Below are 18,917 nucleotides of genomic sequence, written 5' to 3' on the forward strand. Positions count from 1 at the left end.
CCCCAGGCGGCTCGGGCCAGCGTGCACCCCTGCGGCGGCCCCTCGGCGCGGGATGGTACGGCCCAGCCGCAGGGCCGACGGGCTGCCGTCTTCCCTAGCGAGCCGGCACGCCGCGCTCCCGGGCTGGAGACGGCCTCCCCCAGGCTTGCGCCTTGGTACGGCCCTGCCCGCCCAGCGCTCGGGGGAGGGTCTGGCCCGGGCCTCGCTCCCCCTCCTCGCCGAGCGCAGTGGTGGCTGCCACGCCGAATTCCGCTTCCTGTGGCTGCGGCCGCTGGCGGGCGGTGAGGCCGGGCGAGCGTGCAGTTGGCGCCGCGGCTCGGCACCCCAGCCTCGCCGCACGTCGGGCTTGCGGCCGCGCGGGGGCCTGCGCCGCCCCTGCCTTCCCTTCCGGGCCATGGTGCACCCCGAGGGCGCGTCCGTCCCCCGCCGCTGCTGACCCGGGTCCCCCACTCCATGGCCGCCTCGGCGCCGCCCCCACCGGACAAGCTGGAGGGAGGTGGCGGCCCCGCACCGCCCCCTGCGCCGCCCAGCACCGGGAGAAAGCAGGGCAAGGCCGGTGAGAACGCTGAGGGGGCTGGGGCTGGCGCTGGCGAGGCTCAGAACTCTCGGACCTGGAGGGAGGGCTGGCGGGCCGGGGAGGTGGCGGTTCTCAGGCTGAGGGCCCTGAAGAGAGGGGAGGCTCAGTGGAAAGGATAGGTGGGTGGAGCCCTCCAGGGGTTGGTGACGAGGGGTCACTGACTGCCGATCCTAGAGTTTGGGGCACCTGGAATGAAGGAGCCACTTGGGAGTCTGAGGCTATCAAGAGATGGGGACGTCTCTCATTTAAAGGAAGAGGCAGCTGAGAGTGTGGCATCCCATTTCTTCTTCGTAGTGTACCTTTGTTAGTATCTAACAAAGTATTAGATACTAAGTAAATAAACAAGAATATATTGAAATTAGAAGAATCTCCTAGATCGTGGTTGGGAGAAAGGATGTTGGGGAAACCTCAGGGAAACTTGTTTGTGTCTGCCTTTTACTGCCTTTCCAGGTCTGCAAATGAAGAGTCCAGAAAAGAAGCGAAGGAAGTCAAACACTCAGGTGAATGGTGGTTGGTTGTGGGGGTAATTTCTGGTAGCCCCTTTGGGTTCTCTGCTCTGTCACCCCAATGTCTTCATCTTGCATCAGCTGCAGGGGGAAGAGAAAGTTGTCTTTCTTGTTCCTTTTCTGGTCCTTTCCTTCAGTTTTATAACATTTTGGGAGTAGGGTAGGGATGAGACGATTTGACCAGAGATTTTGTCAGCGGGGATTAGAATCGTCTTCTCCCCTTTTTGTCCTGTTCTGGTTCCCCCATGATGATAACAGCTATCACTTGCTGAACCTTTTCTAAGTACCAGGGATTGTGCTAAAATGCTTCAGTGGTTTTGGGAGATGGCATTGTTTTACAGGTGAGAAACCTGAGGCTTAAACATGTTCAGTGCCTGCTCCAGGACTTTGAGGTTACTCAGTGTCAAAACTAGGATTCCAGTGTAGTTCTGCCCCTTTTCAGAACAGTTAGGGCGCTGTGTTGGTTGTGGTCTCCACTGTTTCTTCGTTGCACTTTAAGGTCTGTCTGAACTGGCCGGTACTAGCCTCTAAAACTGGTTCTGTGTTTCTGGTGCTCTCTTGGTTTAGCTCTGGGTCTCTCTCCATGATCCTCTTTCCCTCGTCTTTTTCCCCAGGGCCCTGCGTACTCTCACCTGACGGAGTTTGCACCACCCCCAACTCCCATGGTGGATCACCTGGTTGCATCCAACCCTTTTGAGGATGACTTCGGAGCCCCTAAGGTGGGGGGCGCGGCCCCTCCATTCCTTGGCAGTCCCGTCCCCTTTGGGGGCTTCCGTGTCCAGGGGGGCATGGCAGGCCAGGTACCCCCAGGCTATGGCACTGGGGGTGGAGGAGGTCCTCAGCCTCTTCGTCGACAGCCACCCCCTTTCCCTCCCAGCCCCATGGGCCCTGCTTTCAACATGCCCCCCCAGGGCCCTGGCTATCCACCCCCAGGTAACATGAATTTTCCCAGCCAACCCTTCAACCAGCCTCTGGGTCAGAACTTTAGCCCGCCTGGTGGGCAGATGATGCCAGGCCCAGTGGGGGGATTTGGCCCCATGATCTCACCCACCATGGGACAACCTCCCAGAGGGGAGCTGGGCCCCCCTTCTCTCCCCCAACGCTTTGCCCAGCCAGGGGCACCTTTTGGCCCTTCTCTCCAGAGACCTGGTCAGGGGCTCCCCAGCCTGCCTCCCAACACAAGTCCCTTCCCTGGTCCGGACCCTGGCTTTCCTGGCCCTGGTGGTGAGGATGGGGGGAAGCCCTTAAATCCCCCTGCGGCCACTGCTTTTCCCCAGGAGCCCCACTCGGGCTCCCCGGCTGCTGCTGTTAATGGGAATCAGCCCAGTTTTCCTCCAAACAGCAGTGGGCGGGGTGGGGGCACTCCAGATGCCAACAGCCTGGCACCCCCTGGAAAGGCAGGTGGGGGCTCAGGACCCCAGCCTCCCCCAGGCCTGGTGTATCCATGTGGTGCCTGTCGGAGCGAGGTGAATGACGACCAAGATGCCATTCTGTGTGAGGCCTCCTGCCAGAAGTGGTTCCACCGTGAGTGCACAGGCATGACTGAGAGCGCCTATGGGCTGCTGACCACCGAGGCCTCTGCTGTCTGGGCCTGCGATCTCTGCCTCAAGACCAAGGAGATTCAGTCTGTCTACATCCGCGAGGGCATGGGGCAGCTGGTGGCCGCTAACGATGGGTGATGCTGGCGAGGGGCCCAGGGAAGTGCACATGTTCCTCCCTGCTCTTTCAGGGTGATTGCCTTCTTGTCTGGCTCTTGGTCCTGGTTTCCATCGGCTTCCCATCCCCAAGGGGGAGAAACCCAGTGGCTCCTGGGGGCAGAAAAAGGAACTGAGGTGGGCAGGCAGAAGAGCCTGTATCTCTCACTCTTGTGGAAACTTACGCATTGAGATCTACAGAGGTTCAGGAAACCAAAGCCCTGCCAAGAGAGCCATTTTTGGTGGCTGTCTCTGGAAACCCAGGGGTATGGCTGCAGGAGGAAAGAGGCTGGAGGAAGATCCGAAGGGCAGGGGTGTCCCCTCTACAGATGATGGATGCCCCCAACACCTGTGCCTAACATGCCTCTCTAGCTCCACAGCTCCAGCCTTAGTGTTTGGAGTCCAGTATTAAAGGTTTCTGGCCAGAGGAGTTGGGTCTCTTCCCATCTCTGCGGTAGCCCTTTCATGGGCGCTGGGAGATAGCTTTAGGGAATAAATGGAGATTTTCCCCTTTTCCTACCTTCCCCTTGACTCCTTCACCTGTCCATCTCGTCCCCTTTCAGAAACCAAATAGCTTGAAGAAGCAGGAGAGTACGTGGCTATGGCAGTTCTTGGTGATCTGGGGCTTGGAGACAGTAGATAAGATGCTGTCAGGACATATCTCCCTCATACCAAAGTCACTGGTCCTTTCTCAGCCTCTCTTGTGCTTTTTCCCTAATGACCATGTTTTTGCCAAAAATTGGGATGTGTGGTCTGACAGACCAGAATATTTGACATTCAGACTGTCCTGGAAGCCCAGATTCTGTGGTTGTACACCCCTCCTCCCCCACTAAGCGCTGGTCTTCAACATCAGCGCCTCGAGTTCCCTGCCTTGATGGAAGGAAAGCTTGAAAAGGCGCAGAGCCCTTATACCTCATTTTTTCTCCTGATAAAAGGATCCCTGTCACAGCCTGTGGGTTGGGGAGTCTGCAGGACCCTCACTGATGCGGTACTAGAATGCAGTCCAGAGCCTGGATGTTTTTGCTCCCCTCTCTCCCTGCTGTTCTGTCTTCTCTGGCCTGGTGATCGAGCTGTTCTCATCCTTCTCAGCCAAATTCCATGCCAAGGCTTTATTTTTTATGTTTTAAGCCCTGCCTGCCAGAGATGGGTCTGGGGCCCCATGAGGAGCCCCTCACAGCTGCGCGCTGTTCCCTACAGCTCCTACACACATTCCTCAAATGGGGTAGAGAAGGCAGGCTAGGGGTCTGGCCCTGAGAGAAGCTGGTGGTCCCCTGCCCCCACTTCTCCTGGGACCTTACACATGTGAAGAGAAGACAGGTATACTGCAGAACTCTTGCCTTCCCCCGGTGGAGCAGGCAGCCTTCGAGGCTGTGCGAAGGAAGGGAGTGGCCTCGGCTTCTCTTTTCCAGTGTTCCCTGCCATCCAGCAGCAGAGATGGCAACCCCCTCACTGCTCAACTTTGTGTTGTGTTAGTGGTTCTGTTTGCCCCTCTATCTGTTGATGTTTTTGTGGTCTCCACCCCACCCCACCCCACCCCCCGCACCGCCCTGCATTTTGTAAGATGGCTCCTGGCCAGGGATGGGGGGCTGCCTGGTCAGTCCCTCTCTCCCTTTCATGCCACTGCTTTTTGGAAGAAAGTGGGGGTGGCAGAGATGTGGTGGGGAAAGTTTTGTACGGTTGGATTAATAAAATGACTCGGAAGATCCACACCCGGACTCCTTGGTGTTGGTGTGCACAAGGTTGGAATGAGTCAGTCACTGCTGGTGAGGATGGTTGGGGGGGTGAGGACAGGGACCCCCCAGGGTCTCTGGAAGTGGGGATAGCTGGAAGAGTCAGGCCCCTGAGCTGACCTAATACAAGCTGTGGAGCCTGGGGAGGCCTCTTTGCCCCATCTCTCCCTGTGTCCCTGCTGTGAGAACACAAGTTTCCTTTCTGAGCACATTCCTGGGCCAGGCCTAGAGCCAAGCAGGATCTTCGGCCTCAAGGCTTCAGGGAGACAATTGCCATTAGTGCTTCTCCGTGTAGTACCCCACTCCCACTCCTGAGTCAGGAGGTCAGTGTAGCTCCAAGGGTGGGGGAAGGGGCTGCCCTGGTCTAGCAGATTGCATTTTAGGATGCTTTTCAGCACCCCCCTCTGCCCCTTTTAAAAAAGAATAGTGGCATCCTTAAACAATCGGCGCCAGGGTGAGGGTAGGGACAACCCACACTTTGCCACTCTCCTCCCCCATCCTGCAGCTGTCTCTTGTCTATCCTGGGACCAACCTGGCTCCTTGTCCTGGACATGCCACCCCCTTGCCTTTCAGTTCTGGGTCTTCCCTTCAGAAATTGTTTAGCCACTGGAAAAGGAGGGGAGGTGACCCCCAGGTGAGTTTGCTGGAACCCCAGTGTCCCACCGGGAGGTAAGCCCAGGTTTAGGGGCTCTGCAGGCGGCCCCCACTGCCCCGCCCCCGCCGCACCCCTGCGGCTCTCAAGTATAGCTGTTATTGGCCAAAAGTTTCCGCCCCCCCTCAGGGAAGTTGGCTTTCCATTGGTCAGTTCCCAGTCACGTGACCTTCCTTTCTTGTATCTGTAAAGCCGGAGAGGCAGCAACAAGTTCAGCTGAAGACTGAAGCAAGAGCTGGGTCAGGTAATGCCCTAGCGGGGCAGGGGCAACAGAGATCCCCAGGAGAGGAAGGGTAGAGGAGAGGAGGGGTAGAACGTTGAAGGGTTGAGCTCCACCCAGGATCTATAGAGCTGTTTGTCACTTCTGGGCCGGGAGGGAGGGGGATCATGGGCGGCCGTTTGCAAAACAGGAACTTGCTCTGGGTCTCCCAGACAAGTTTTTGTAGCCCTGGGTGCTTTATTTTAGAGGTTTGGGGAAACAGCTCTTAGAGGGGTTGAAATTAGCTGGACGAAACTTCCCAGCTTTGAACAGAGTGGCAGAGCTCCCCCTTTAGCTGTCTTTTGGAAATAGCATAAGTCCCTGACAGTCCTTACAGGATGTTTTTGTTGAATCTTGCCTGAAAAAAGGAGAGGGAGTAGTGAGGAGGGGGTGGAGGTGGGTGTTCTTCCAAGAGGTTGATGAGAAGAAAGAGATCTGAAAGCAGCAGGGAAGGGTGGGAATTAGACAGCAGAAAGAACTTCCTAATAAGGCAGTGAGATGCTGGCCTGGTGGGGAACAGGGAGAACTTATGGGATCTTCAGCGAATCCAAACAAGAGAGAGGTACCAGCCAGGGTTTGGAACCCTGAGTGCACAGGTTCCGGACTGTATTCTGTTTGGGTCTCAGAAGTGTTTGTCTTGTTGACCCAAATACCGTTTCTGGTTTCCATGGAGACAGTAGGTCTGACATCACCCTGGTTGCCATAGTGCCTGCTTCTGGAGGACCTGAGCAGGCTGTACACAGCCAGGGGTAAACAGGGACTTCAGCCCAAGCTGCTGCCACTTCCTTCCTGCTGCCACCTGTTAAGAGTCACACGCAGCAACTGGGGTTGGGGAGATGATGACAGAGTGGCGGGGGTGGGGCCTGAGACCAGAAGGCAGCACAGTGATGGTTCTGTGGATGCCTGTAGAAGCCGGCCGGGGGTGTCCTGCTGGACTGCGGTGTGGGGAAGTCACTGCAGCCGTTCTTCTCTCTCCTTGTGGGATGGGGGCCTGTCTCTGGGAGGCACTGTGTAGGGCTCCCATGGTGTGTCCCACTGAAGGGGGAAGTGTAGTGGTTTCCCACAGTAGAGCTGCTGCGCTTCTACCCCAGCCTTACTTCCTCTCCCCAGGATTTCCTTTCAGGATCCTTTTCCACTTAGCATCCTTCTAGCCCCTCAGCAAGCAGTCTTGTAAGCCTCTAAAGGATCACAGTCCAAGACCAGGGGCTTAGCTCATCCTCCCTTCAGCTTTATGCCAGGGCCCGGTTGCCAGCCTGGGGCCATAGTGTTGGTCACAGACGGAGGGGTAGGTCCTTCTCTTCTTGTCCTGCTTTGTGTCAGGCTTTTGAAGCTGGAGTGATTTCCCACCCCTACTCCACCATGTCAGAGCAGATTAGCAGGGAATAGGGCCACAACCGTGGTTATTGTCCATGCTTTGCAAATGGTACAGTGCTTTCTGTATACATGAGAGTTGCCACAAATCCCTTTTCCTAGTCACCTTCAAGTGTCCTCAGGTGAAACGCTGGAGTTTGCTAAGAAGGGAAAAGACCTAGAATGGAGAGTGACAAGGAGACTTACTAAAGGTATATTCAGATGGATGTAAGCTGTGCTGTTGCTCTCGGCCCTGGCTGCATGTGAGAATCATTTGGCAGATTTTTCGGAGCCTGATCCTTGAACTCAGTTATATCAGAATCTTAGCTGATTGATTCCATCGTGTTGCCAGTGAACAGGACCCCAAACTAGACCATACAGAGGACTTAACGGTGGGTGATGGGTTGGTGGGAGACTTGTGGCTGACGAAGGCCATGGGGTTTCCTCTTCCAGGCCCTGGGGGAGGAGGTGGGATTGTGAGGGAGCCTGGGGAGGGGAAGGGAGGGCCAGATTGTTCCTCAGTCTTCTCACTTGCTATTCATCGCTGGCAAGTCAAGTCAGCCAGTTTTCGGGCCTTCATTTTCCCTGACTATAACATGAGAGAGTTGGCCTGGATTTTTCCCAGAGCTTTTCCAGCCCTGTGCTTCTCTGACCTTTCAAGGTCAGTTCCATTTCCCAGTTTCCCAAGGGCTCTTTTGCTCCCTGGGAAAGGCAAACTTCACTGCAGCTGTTGGTACGTTCTGATTTGCAAGGCAAATACTGCCCAGAAGAATTCGGATTTTGGGGTCAGAAGGACTGGAACCAGGCTGGTTCTGGAAGTGACTGCCCAGCCCTTACACTTGGAACCCAGCTGAGGCTTCTGTCTACATCGCATCTCCCCCAAAGGGAGCTGGAGTCCCTAAGAGAGCCTTTCTCTGCAGGTGGCAGCCTCAGCAGCTGCGGGGACCTCAACGGTGATGGCCTCCTGCCCAGACTCGGACAATAGCTGGGTGCTTGCCGGCTCAGAGGTAGGAAGAGCAGGCCTGGGAACCATATGGAATAGGGTTTCTGGCCAGGCTGGGCTGCTTTTTGGGTCTGTCCCCCTTCCTTGCTCCTGATTATCACACCTGTCACCTCCTGCTGGTTCTGAGAGGAACTCCAGGGGCAGGGAGAATACGATCAGGCCCCAGGAGTCAGGAGTTGGGAGTTGGACCGTGGCTTGAAAGAAAGGAATTGTTGGGGTAAGCTGTGAGAAGCAGGGGAGAAATTCTGGTGGGGAGAACAGCATTAGCAAAGGTGCTGAGGCAGCAGTAGATGAGCTGTGCTGGGGAGACTGAGGAGGTCTGATGGAGGAGGTGGAGACGTGGGCCAGACAGTGTTGAAGTGAGGTTGGATCAGAGCCTGCGAGCCTCCGGAGGAGGCCTATAGGGTCTGGCTCAGGCATTCGGGCCGCCCCTTGATGGAAAATAGCGGGCAGGCTCTGAGCTGGAGGGGGTCAGGACCATCGCTGCTGTGGGCAGAGGGTGCAGCCACTATGTGGGCTGTGTGGGAACAGGGGGAGAGCGTTTTGAAGGTCCTGCAGTCCAGGTTGTAGTTGGTGGGATGAGAACCCAGTGGACTCCTGTGCCCTGAAGCCTCTGAGAAGGGGACTGGCAGGATGGGGAATGGAGTGGCTGGAGAGTTTGTCAAGGACTTGGTATGTTCATCCCACAGGGAGGGAGGTAGCTCAGGAGTTTGAGTTAGAGACGTCGGGTTTGAGTGGCCTTGAAGAAACTGATGGGGAGTGAGGGAGCCGCCCTCAGTATGATGCTGGAGCAGGACCCATGGACTGGGGCTGGCTGGCAGAGCGGACGACGCCGTGCTCCCAGCCAGAGCCCTGGCTGCCTTGCAGACAGCTGGGGGACCTCGGGCCAGCTGTTTCACCTTGCTGTCCTCCCTTTAACGAGGAGGAGTTGTGTTTCCTTTAACATAAGAGGGACTGGGAGAAAAAGATGACTTGAAAATTGTAAAGAGGGACTTCTCTGGCGGTCCAGTGGTTAAGACTTTGCCTTCCAACTCAGGGGCTGGGGGTTAGATCCCTGTTCCAGAAGCTGAGATTCCCACATGCCTTGGGGCCAAAAAACCAAAACATAAAACAGAAGCCATATTGTAACAAATTCAATAAAGACTTTTAAAATGGTACACATTAAAAAAATCTTTTTTAAAAAAAGAGTCTTGTAAAGAAACATATTAAGGTCAAGAATTATTCTTGGAAGTTTAGCGGAAGCCATGGATGGGATGAGCAGGTGGTGGACCTGCTGAGGGGGCGTTTGCAGAAAAAGGAGAGGCTGAGGCTGTAGATGGCTGGGCTGAGAACACCCTGGGAGGCAGGCTGGCTGTGGCTGGGGTGAGGTGGGCTTCTGTCAGCTCCTGGGAGAGGGGTGTGCAGGGAGCAGGAAAAGCCAGAAAAGTTTGGCAGATGGAGCAGGTGGCCCGTTGTGAGAACTGGGGGGAAGCCCGTGGGGGATGGGACTGTGATCCTTGGGCTCCAGAGGACTTTGTTCTCTTGCCAGTTACTGAGCTGGTCACCTGTGGGGAGGGAGACCCAGGCTGCAGCTGCTTCTCTGGGGAGGTGGTGGTGGGCTGCCAGGTTTGTAGAGTGGTCCAGTGTCTTGGGCCAGTGGTCCTTTTTTTTTTTTTTTAATTAGTTTAATGTCTGATTGAATAACTTAATTCTTTTTTTTTTTTCAACTCCATGTACTCCCATTCACCATACAGACCAGGCAAAGTGCCTGCCCAGGCTGTATGTAGGGTGGGTTTACTCTGACTCCTCTTTCTATGCTGTCAGTATAAGAACACAGCCTGTAGTAAGTACCAGGAGGCTGAAGTTAATTCCTGTAAATATAGGATTCCTTTAAAAATAACATTTACTTTTTTTTTTTTGGCTGTGCTGGGTCTTAGTTGTGGATGCAGGATCTAGTTTCCTGACCAGGGATCAAATCCCGGCCCCCTGCATTGGGAATGTTGAGTCTTAGCCACTGGACCACCGGGAAAGTCCCCAGTGGTGCGTCTTCATTTCACAGAAACTTGGCCTCCAAAAGTTCCTCAGAGCAGCAAGTGAAGTTAGGGAATGGCTGAACACTGTGTTGAGCAGAGAGGTCACAGTGCCAGCTGCCCCCTGCCCCCTTTGGAGCAGCCACTGCTGAGTGTATTATGTATGTGTAAGGTGTGGGCTGGGACCCCTGGGCACGGGCTGGTCTCGGGCACCCTGGAGAGCACCCCGTGCTCTTGGTTTTGTCCTGCCGTCCTTCCTCTAGAGCAGCCCTTCTGCTTGTACCCCTGCCCCCAGAGCCTGCCTGTGGAGACCTTGGGCCCTGAATCTGGGAATGACCCAGAATCCGAGCGAGCTCCCCGGGCCCCTCAGAGCCCCTCCAGGGCAGCTGCTGAGGAATCGGCTGGGACCTTGGATGGAGGAGGTAACAGGGCCCTGCTGAGGGGGGCGGTGCAGCCACCTGTCTTCCATGTTCTGGGGTTTCCCAGTTTCCTCAGGGAGAGGGAGGCCAGTTGGTCTTATTCCCAGCATTGATCTCAGTTTTAAACCTTCCCTTATCCCATCCTGGCTTTCTCCTGTCCCTTCCTGCCTGGTTGCAGCCTGTGGGAGCCAGGGGGGCCGTGGTGTTTTTCCTGAGTCTTTTCTCCCGCCACAGAGACGGTGTCCCAGAGTGAGAGCTCCCAATCTGGGCCCATCCTGTCTGAGGAGGCTGAGGCCAAGGTGAGGACCTTCCCTGGGGGAAGGGCGGGAAGTGGGGAGGGCCAGGGGAAGTGGGAAGTGCTCACGGCTGTATCCGCAGCAGGGTGTCCTGGAAGGTGATGACCCTGGAGTGGAGTCCCCTGGCCCAGGAGACACAGAGGCCCAGGGAGACTTGGAAGAGACCCCTGAGGTGGTAGGCCTGGAACCAGACTCACAGGACCTGGAGGATCAGAGCCCCCACCGCAGCCTGCCTTCATCCCCCAAAACAGGTGAGAGTCCTCCTTGTTTCTCCTGTCACTATCCTTCTAGAAGGTGTTGGAGTGGGAATAGATAGACATCACTGCCGAGCACAGCTCTGGTCCAGGCCCTAGGACTTGGCAGCTTGGAGCCTTCCTTAAGCTGTATCAGTGAATCCTCACCACCGTCACCCCCGGGGACACTCAGGCTTAAGTCACACAGCTGATAAGTGGCAGGGCCTAGGTCTAGGTTAACTCTTTCCTCTCTACTGTGGGGCCTCCTCTATTACTTGCCTCTAGATTTGGCTCTCATTCCCTGAGTCCCTTCCACGAGTCAGCTCTGGGAAAGCAGGTTGGCTTCACGGCCTGTGTAAGAGGTGGACTAGACTGAGCCAGGGTGCAAGTCGGACTTGTGAGGGGGCAAAGGTGGTGTGATTAAGGTGCCCCCACAGGAAGGGGGGGAGAGTGGTTTAGTCGGGGACAGGTCGAGGGGAGGGAGAGGCAGGGACAGTTGGGGAAAAGGTTCACACCGGAGGGGACATTTGCGTGGAACCTTGAGCAAGTGGACTTTTGGTAGGTAGGGTAGGAGGAAGAGAACGTTGCAGGCCAGGGCTGCAGCATCAACACCGGGCTGGGTTCCCCTGTCCTGTACTGAGGAGGCTGCGTCCAAGGCTGGTGGCAGGAGTGTGTGAATGCATCTTTGTTGAGGGGTGACAGCGTGGAGGGGGAGGCGGGGTCCGGGGCCATTTAGGGGGCAACTGCAGTCAGATGAAGCTGAGGAAGACCTGAACTAAGGCAGATGCGAGGCATGTGCTGCTGAGATGTTTAGGGGTCGTGTTGTCAAACTGCATGCGAGGCAAAGAGGGAGGGCTGAGGTTGGCTCGTGGAGCACTGGCGTCTTGCCCTGCATCGGGGGGGGTGCCAGGAGAGAACCAGGTTGGAGGGCAGGCAGTGTGTGGAGTGTTTGGTCCCCAGGGACAGCCAGGTGGAAGAGACAGGAGGTGGTCAGACATCCAGGCCTGGAGCTCTAGGGAGGCCAGTCAGGAGTTTACGAATGAGGGACTCAATCTGCTCTAGGGGAAAGCCGGCGGGGTGGGTGAGACTGGGTGATTGTGTGTGCGGTGAGAAGGGCAGAAGAGCAGAAATGGTGCCAGGGAGACCTCTGCCTCTAGGACTGGGAGCAGCCAGGCATTGAAAAGAGATGCTGAGAGGGCATGGCCAGGTTTCCGACAGAACCAGGGCAGGGGGCACAAGTGGGAGCAGGAGGGCGCTTTTAGGATGAAAGTTGCTCTTGTATCTTGTATGTAGTAGAAAGGACTGGTCTCCAGACTGGGCAGGGGTGGTCACTGATGCCCAGGCACATGTGGGCAGGGTCTCCATGCTCTCCCTCTGTGATCAGGGCTGGGGGTCTCCTGTGTTTGCCTCTGGTTCCGGTCTGTCTGTCTGTCTGTCCTGTCTCTCCAGTTGCCTTACTGTCCTGGCCCCCTCCCTTCCCCCAGCTTGGATCAGGGAGGAGGCCCACCACTCCAGCAGCGAGGACGACACCGATGTGGATGTGGAGGGTCTGCGGAGGCGGCGGGGTCGGGAGCCCGGCACTCCTCAGCCCGCGGCCACCCTGGGTGTGGAGGACCAGGTCCAGGGCGAGGGTGCAGGCGGGCAGCTGGGCATCTCCCTCAACATGTGTCTCCTCGGGTCCCTGGTCCTGCTGGGCCTGGGGGTCCTCCTCTTTGGTGAGTGGTCCCTCCCCTGCTGGCACCTTGAGGCTCTGCTCTGGCCCCTCTTGCAGTACTCTGACCCCATTCTGCCCCTGCTTCTGAGGGCCTGACCAGACTCTTCTGTCTCCATTTCAGGTGGTCTCTCAGAGTCTGAAAGTGGTGAGTGACGATGGGCCCTGACCAGTTTGTGTCTGTCCCCTTCCAGCCCTGAGGGAGGCTGATGGGGGCAGTTCTCTGGGTCAGGAGTAGGGATGCTGGGGGCTGTACATTTTTTGCTCAGTTATAGGCCTTATGTCAGCTATTCGGGGTGACCCTTGACCTTTTACCTTGCTGGACCCCTCAGCCATAGGGTGAGGTCCAGGACAGGACAGTGACTGTGTGTATGTGTTGAGGGCGGGCAGGGAGGGGGAGGAGGACAGGGCTCTGTGTGCCTTGAGGCCAGCTTCAGGATTCCACTTTCCCACAGGGCCCCTGGAGGAAGTGGACCTGCAGGTCTTGCCAGATGTGGAGTCTGATACTGAGATGCTGGAGGCTGTGGGGGATGGGCAGGCATGTGTGACTGTCTCCATCTGTGTGAGGGGCCTGGTGGGGGCTGTCGGGGTCGTGGGGCTGGGCTGGGGTGACTGGCTCCTTTGCCCTTGTGTGTGTGTGTGTGTGTGTGTGTGTTAGTCACTCAGTCGTGTCTGACTATTTGCAACCCCATGGACTGTAGCCCACTAGGCTCCTCTGTCCATGAAATTCTCCAGGCAAAAATGCTGGAGTGAGTAGCATTCCCTTCTCTCGAGGATCTTCCCAACCCAGGGATCGAACCTGGGTCTCCCGCACTGCAGGCAGATTCTTTACTGACTGAGCCACCTTTGCCCTTAGGATGGACTACAGCAGCTACAGACCTCAGAGGTCCTGGACAGTGTCCCCAGCCTGCAGAACATGGCCCTTCTGCTGGATAAGCTGGCCAAGGAGAACCAGGACATCCGACTACTGCAGGCCCAGCTGCAGGTGGGCACAAGCAGGTTGGGGTGGACTAGACACCCTCCCTAGGCCACGTGTCTGTCTGTCCAGTTTCCTCCCTGCAAAGAAGTTTCCTGTGTTCACCCACATACGCTGACCCTCTCCCTTTCCCACTAGAGTCCAGTCCCTCCCTTTCCCACTAGAGTCCAGTCGTCTTCCATGTTTTGTTCCCGTCCTGCATGCTAAGGGTTAGGCCAGGACTGGCATATCTGCTTCACGTGGCATGCCACCTCTGCTTGATTGGCATGGTCTACCTGGAGCCTTGTGTGGAGAAGGATTTGAAGAACATGCCAAGACTCAGTGGGAAGAAGTGCTGTGATCAGTTAATAATATCTGTTTTGGGTACGGGAGGTGGAAATAGGGCAATGAGAGTCTTATCTTGGCTCTCTTTAAGTGAATTAAAGACATGTGGGCTTATAAACAGACAGAGCTAAGGCCTGTGGTGGAATTTGGGGGTCCCAGGGTCAGGTGAAGGGTGCAGATGGGGTGGGAGATGAGAACCAAATCGTCTGAGTCTCTCAGGCCATAAAGGCTATAATGGAATGGAATTAGGGTAGCAGGCACTGGACCCATCCTTGACGACTCCCTGGGTCCTCTATCCCTATTCCCATTCCAGGCCCAGAAGGAAGAGCTTCAGAGCCTGATGCGTCAGCCCAAAGGGCTAGAAGAGGAGAATGCCCGGCTCCGAGGGGCCCTCCAGCAGGGCGAGGCCTCCCAGCGGGCCCTGGAGTCAGAGCTGCAGCAGCTGCGGGCCCAGCTTCAGGGACTGGAGGCTGACTGTGTCCAGGGTGCAGATGGGCTGTGTCTCCAGTGGGGCAGAGGCCCACAGGCTGGCCAGGTCACCAAGGAGCAAGGCCCCACGGGGCAGGAGCCAAGCCCTGGTTTCCTGGAGCAAAAGAAACAACTAGAGGCTGAGGCCCAGGCATTAAGGCAAGAGTTGGAGCGGCAGCGGCGGCTGCTGGGGTCTGTGCAGCAGGACCTGGAACGGAGCTTGAAGGAGGCGGGCCGAGGGGATCCAGCCCGGGCTGGCCTGGCTGAGTTGGGTCACAGGCTGGCCCAGAAGCTGCGGGGCCTGGAGAACTGGGGCCAGCACCCTGGGGTCCCTGCCAATGTCTCAGAGGCCTGGCATCAGAAGCCTCACTTCCAGAATTCCAGGGAGCCGAGTGGGAAGGAAAAGTGGTGGGATAGGCAAGGGGACTGGAAGACCGAGCACTGGAAACATAAGAAGGAGGCATCCGGCCGGGAGAAGAGCTGGCGGGGTGAGGAGGACAGGGAGCTGGTGGGGAGGCGGAAGGAGGGCAAGCCAAGGGTGGAGGAGTGGGCGGGCAAGAAGGATGGCAAGCAACAGTGCTCCAAGGAGCCCCCCAGGAAAAGTGGGCGCCCCCACCCCTCTGGAGAGAGGCAGAAACACCCTCGGTGGAAGGAAGGGGCTAAAGACAGGCATGACCCCCTGCCACTCTGGGCAGAGCTGTCCAGGCACAAGTACCAGGCACCCCAGGGCTGCTCAGGTGTGCATGAGTGTGCCCGGCAGGAGGGCCTGGCCTTCTTTGGTATAGAGCTAGCCCCCGTGCGGCAACAGGAGCTGGCCTCTCTGCTGAGGACGTACCTGGCGCGGCTGCCCTGGGCTGGGCCGCTGACCGAGGAGCTGCCCCTCTCTCCCGCTTACTTCGGCGAGCATGGCATCTTCCGCCACGACCGCCTCCGCTTCCGCGACTTTGTAGACGCCTTGGAGGACCAGCTGGAGGAGGTGGCGGTGAGACAAACAGGTGACGACGACGCGGTGGACGACTTTGAGGATTTCATCTTCAGCCACTTCTTTGGAGACAAAGCACTGAAGAAGAGGTGGGCAGCTGTGGGGGAGTTGGGTCAGTGGGACAGAGCAAGGGGCAGGAGGTGATGGTGGGGCGGGGTGTCTGTGTGTGTGAAGGGCCCTGAGTTGTCGGTGTTCAGTTTGAGGTTTTGTCTCTTGAGGGCAGAAAGCTGAGCCTGAGCTCAGCCCAGAGTGGTCCTGGGGAGTCCCCTTTGGGGCTAGAGTTTTTTCCCTCCCAAGTTGCCCTGTGCTGTCCATACCTGTGTGGTCTGGGGGGTAAGAGAGGTTGCTTCCTGTCTCCCCAGCTGGGGCCTTGTCCTGGGACACCAGGTCTGGCCACACTCCCCTCCCCCCAGTCTGATGGATGGTGGCTGCCCCTGTCACCTGCCTTAGGGGGAACAGGGTCCCCTGTCAGGGGGCCCCCCTTCTCATCACACGACATTGTTCTCTAAAGGCCTCTTCCTGCCTCCACTCCCTGCCCCCCCACAGGTCTGGGAAGAAGGACAAACATTTGCAGAACAGAGTTGTGGGGCCCAGGGAGGAGCACAGCCCCCACCGCCAGGGCTGAGGCCCCACGTTGTCTGTCCCCTGGGAACCGTTAAGCTGCCACCTCCCTCAGCTTCGTTGGTGTCATTGAATGTCCTTCACAGAGCAACCTGGAGATCACCCAGCCCTGCACTGACACCACTTCTGCCACAAAAAGGCCTTAGCTGGAGCTGCTGTGCTGTCTATGCAAATGAATGCAAATTCTTAGGGCCGCGACCCTTGCAGCCAGATTGTGAAGGGGGGATGGGAGAGAGGCCTGTTTTTTAGGAGGGTTGTGTGGGGGTAAGAAGTATGGGGCAATTCAGATTCTAAAGCCAGAGTGCTTGTGTGTGTGTGGTGTGTGTGTGTGTGGTGTGTGTGTGTGTGTGTGTGTGTGTCTGTAGGGTGGGATATGAGGTATGGGGCAATTCAGATTCTAAAGCCAGAGTGCTTGTGTGTGTGTGTGTCTGTGTGTGTGTCTGTGTGTGTGTGTGTCTGTAGGGTGGGATATGAGGTATGCGGCAATTCAGATTCTAAAGCCAGAGAACTTGTGTGTGTGTGTGTCTGTCTGTCTGTCTGTAGGAGGGCCCAGAGTGGGCCCCTTGGCTGCACACACTGACCCATGCACCCTGGGATTCGATTCGCCCGGCTGGCTCCCGGCTGGCTGGAGGCCCAGCATGAAGCCTTTCCCTGGGGTTTTGTTAGATTTGGAAGGAGCTATCCCTAGAGACTCGAAGTCCCCCTTTTAGCCCTGCTCCTCACGTGGCCTCACCTCTGCTTGTGAACTGTAGACTCAGATTCCAATAAAATTCTGTAGGAGCTGTGACATTGGGGGCGCTCTGTCGCTTAGGGCTGTTTCTATAAGCGCAGGGGAAGCCCACACCCACCACCTCATACTGGTACTCACCTTCTCCTCTCCCCGCCACCTCACTCTCCCCGCAAACCTCAGGCCCTCTGGGCTGGAACTCCCCATTTTGCTCACAGCTGTCTTGGCTGCATCCCTGGGAGATGTAGAAATATGCAAGTGGGTTTTGGGCTCAAATCCAGGTTGAGTGATTTTGGGCAAATTAATCCCTGGGAACCTTGGGTTTCTAATCCCCAAAAAGGGAGATTGAAGGGCTGGGGACTCTTCCAGCAGGATTGTAAATAAATCAATGTAAACAAAATATGTGTCCAATATTTGGCACTCAGAAGTGATTTCACTCCCTTTAGAGTGTGGAGGAGGGGCTCCCCACCCCCACCTCACAGCGCAGGCTTCTGCGTTGGGGGCGGGGCGGGGGTGGGGGGGGGGGGGGGGCGGGTGAGGGAACCACTAGGTGGCGCCGTGGCTCCACATTTGCTCCAGACCTCACCTACCTCACCACTTAGTGCCCCAAATCTTGGACCCCAGTCCCACTGACTTGGGCCACTCTCTGGCTACTTCGCCCAGGAAGACCCAGATTGCCCCAGGCTTCTCTTTAGAAAGTCCTTCCTGACTGGGCTTCTTGCTTGGCCTGGAAATCCCCATGGGGGGACAGAATGAACGTGTGACTTCAGGCCAGGTCCAAGGTGCCTGTTAGTAGAGCTGAGGTGTATTAGTCCCTCAGTCACGTCCGACTCTTTGTGACACCATAGACTGTAACCCTTCAGGCTCCTCTTGTCCATGGGATTTTCCAGGCAAGAATACTAGACTGGGTTGCCATTTCCTTCTCCAGGGGATCTTCCTGACCCAGGGATTGAACCCGGGTCTCTCACATTGCAGGCAGACTCTTTACTGTCTGAGCCACCGGGGAAGCCCAGGGGTCTGCCCAAGAGGGGACTATAATTGATAACAAGTGCTTCTGTAAGAACTGATGGGTTGCTCACTGTTAAAGGACTTTAAGGGTACTGCTACTGCTGCTAAGTCACTTCAGTCGTGTCCGACTCTGTGCGACCCCATAGACGGCAGCCCACCAGGCTCCCCCGTCCCTGGGATTCTCCAGGCAAGAACACTGGAGTGGGTTGCCATTTCCTTCTCCAATGCATGAAAGTGAAAAGTGCAAGTGAAGTCGCTCAGTCGTGTCCGACTCTTAGCGACCCCATGGACTGCAGCCTACCAGGCTCCTCCACCCATAGGATTTTCCAGGCAAGAGTACTGGAGTGGGGTGCCATTGCCTTCTCCGTTAAGGGTACTAGCTTATTTAATTCATGTATGGATTTGAGAGTTGGACTATTCAGAAAGCTGAGTGCCAAAGAATTGATGCTTTTGAACTGTGGTGTTGGAGAAGACTCTTGAGAGTCCCTTGGACTGCAAGGAGAAAAGGAAATCAGTCCTGAATACTCATTGGAAGGACTGATGCTGAAGCTGAAACTCCAATACTTTGGCCACCTGATGCGAAGAACTCATTGGAAAAGGCCCAGATGTTGGGAAAGATCGAAGGCGGGAGGCGAAGGGGACCACAGAGGATGAGATGGTTGGATGGCATCACTGACTCGATGGATATGAGTTTGGGCTCCCGGAGTTAGTGATGGACAGGAAAGCCTGGAGTGCAGCAGTCCACGGGGTTGCAAAGAGTCAGACAAGAGTGAGTGACTGAACTGAACTGAATTCTAATAGGAGGGGGGTGAGGCAGGGTGGGGATGGAACAAGGTCCACTCATTCAGCAAACATTTACACTCTATTGTGTACCAGAGGCAGTGTGGTACTGAGAATACAGAGGCGTGTTAAGAAGTTTATAGTCCAGTGGAGCCCACTTTCTGCAGCATGAGGGATTGCAGTTAGACCTAAGGAAGAACTTCCTCATAGGCAGAGGGTCGATGAAAAGGGGCTTTAGGAAAAGAGTCTTCTAGAGTGGGTGTCGGGAGAAGCAAGTACAGTCTAGCCTGGGGACCAGGGTCTGGATTTGGCATCCTGGCTCTGTGGACCATCATCCACCTGAGGAAGCCTGGTTCACATTGCTTGCCTTCTGCAGGTGTTCAGAACTTACACTTCTTGGAGAGGGAGGCAGGCTAGAAAGGGAGGGGACACAAACTGGCCCCCTGGGTTCCCAGAGGGTGTGGGCTGCATGGGGCTTCTCAGTTTCGTTTCTAGGGCCCATTTCCTTCGTTTGCATAACGAACTCTCAAGGAGGCTAGGAAGTTCCCCCAAGCCCCCTCCTCTTTCTGAGCCACTCAGGAAGTGATATGCT

General features: G+C 56.4%; 1 protein-coding gene and 1 non-coding gene across 6 annotated transcripts; one reads left to right on the forward strand and one right to left on the reverse strand.

Moving 5' to 3' along the window:
- The first annotated feature begins 239 nt into the window (after positions 1 to 239).
- Positions 240 to 16,937, forward strand: PBXIP1 (PBX homeobox interacting protein 1). Of its 5 annotated transcripts, none has more exons than XM_027531679.1 (13): positions 240 to 556; positions 1,028 to 1,077; positions 1,698 to 1,802; positions 7,689 to 7,775; positions 10,076 to 10,202; positions 10,434 to 10,498; positions 10,578 to 10,746; positions 12,213 to 12,443; positions 12,564 to 12,587; positions 12,895 to 12,977; positions 13,296 to 13,424; positions 14,053 to 15,278; positions 15,736 to 16,937. In XM_027531679.1, exons 1-13 carry the CDS (start codon positions 454 to 456, stop codon positions 15,812 to 15,814), a joined length of 2,478 nt encoding a protein of 825 aa, XP_027387480.1. In that variant the 5' UTR covers positions 240 to 453; the 3' UTR covers positions 15,815 to 16,937. The 5 variants fall into 5 exon arrangements, with proteins under 5 accessions (XP_027387480.1, XP_027387490.1, XP_027387498.1 ...); XM_027531689.1 differs by having other exon boundaries at positions 10,581 to 10,746; XM_027531697.1 differs by lacking the exon at positions 1,698 to 1,802 and having other exon boundaries at positions 286 to 556.
- Positions 9,480 to 9,610, reverse strand: LOC113890615. The gene has a single exon (XR_003510573.1). It is a non-coding gene; the product is annotated as a small nucleolar RNA SNORA51 (small nucleolar RNA).
- Positions 16,938 to 18,917: the final 1,980 nt, after the last annotated feature.

This window comes from Bos indicus x Bos taurus, chromosome 3 (assembly GCF_003369695.1).
Source record: "Bos indicus x Bos taurus breed Angus x Brahman F1 hybrid chromosome 3, Bos_hybrid_MaternalHap_v2.0, whole genome shotgun sequence".
In the NCBI taxonomy this organism is placed as follows: Eukaryota; Metazoa; Chordata; class Mammalia; order Artiodactyla; family Bovidae; genus Bos; species Bos indicus x Bos taurus.

What these genes read in the sequence shown, in the direction of transcription:
- PBXIP1 (XM_027531679.1), top strand. Translation starts at nt 454, where the DNA reads ATGGCCGCCTCGGCGCCGCCCCCACCGGACAAGCTGGAGGGAGGTGGC. An exon ending in ATGACTTCGGAGCCCCTAAG is followed by an intron (nt 1,803 to 7,688) that starts GTGGGGGGCGCG and finishes CTTTCTCTGCAG; the next exon opens with GTGGCAGCCTCAGCAGCTGC. An exon ending in TGGGACCTTGGATGGAGGAG is followed by an intron (nt 10,203 to 10,433) that starts GTAACAGGGCCC and finishes CTCCCGCCACAG; the next exon opens with AGACGGTGTCCCAGAGTGAG.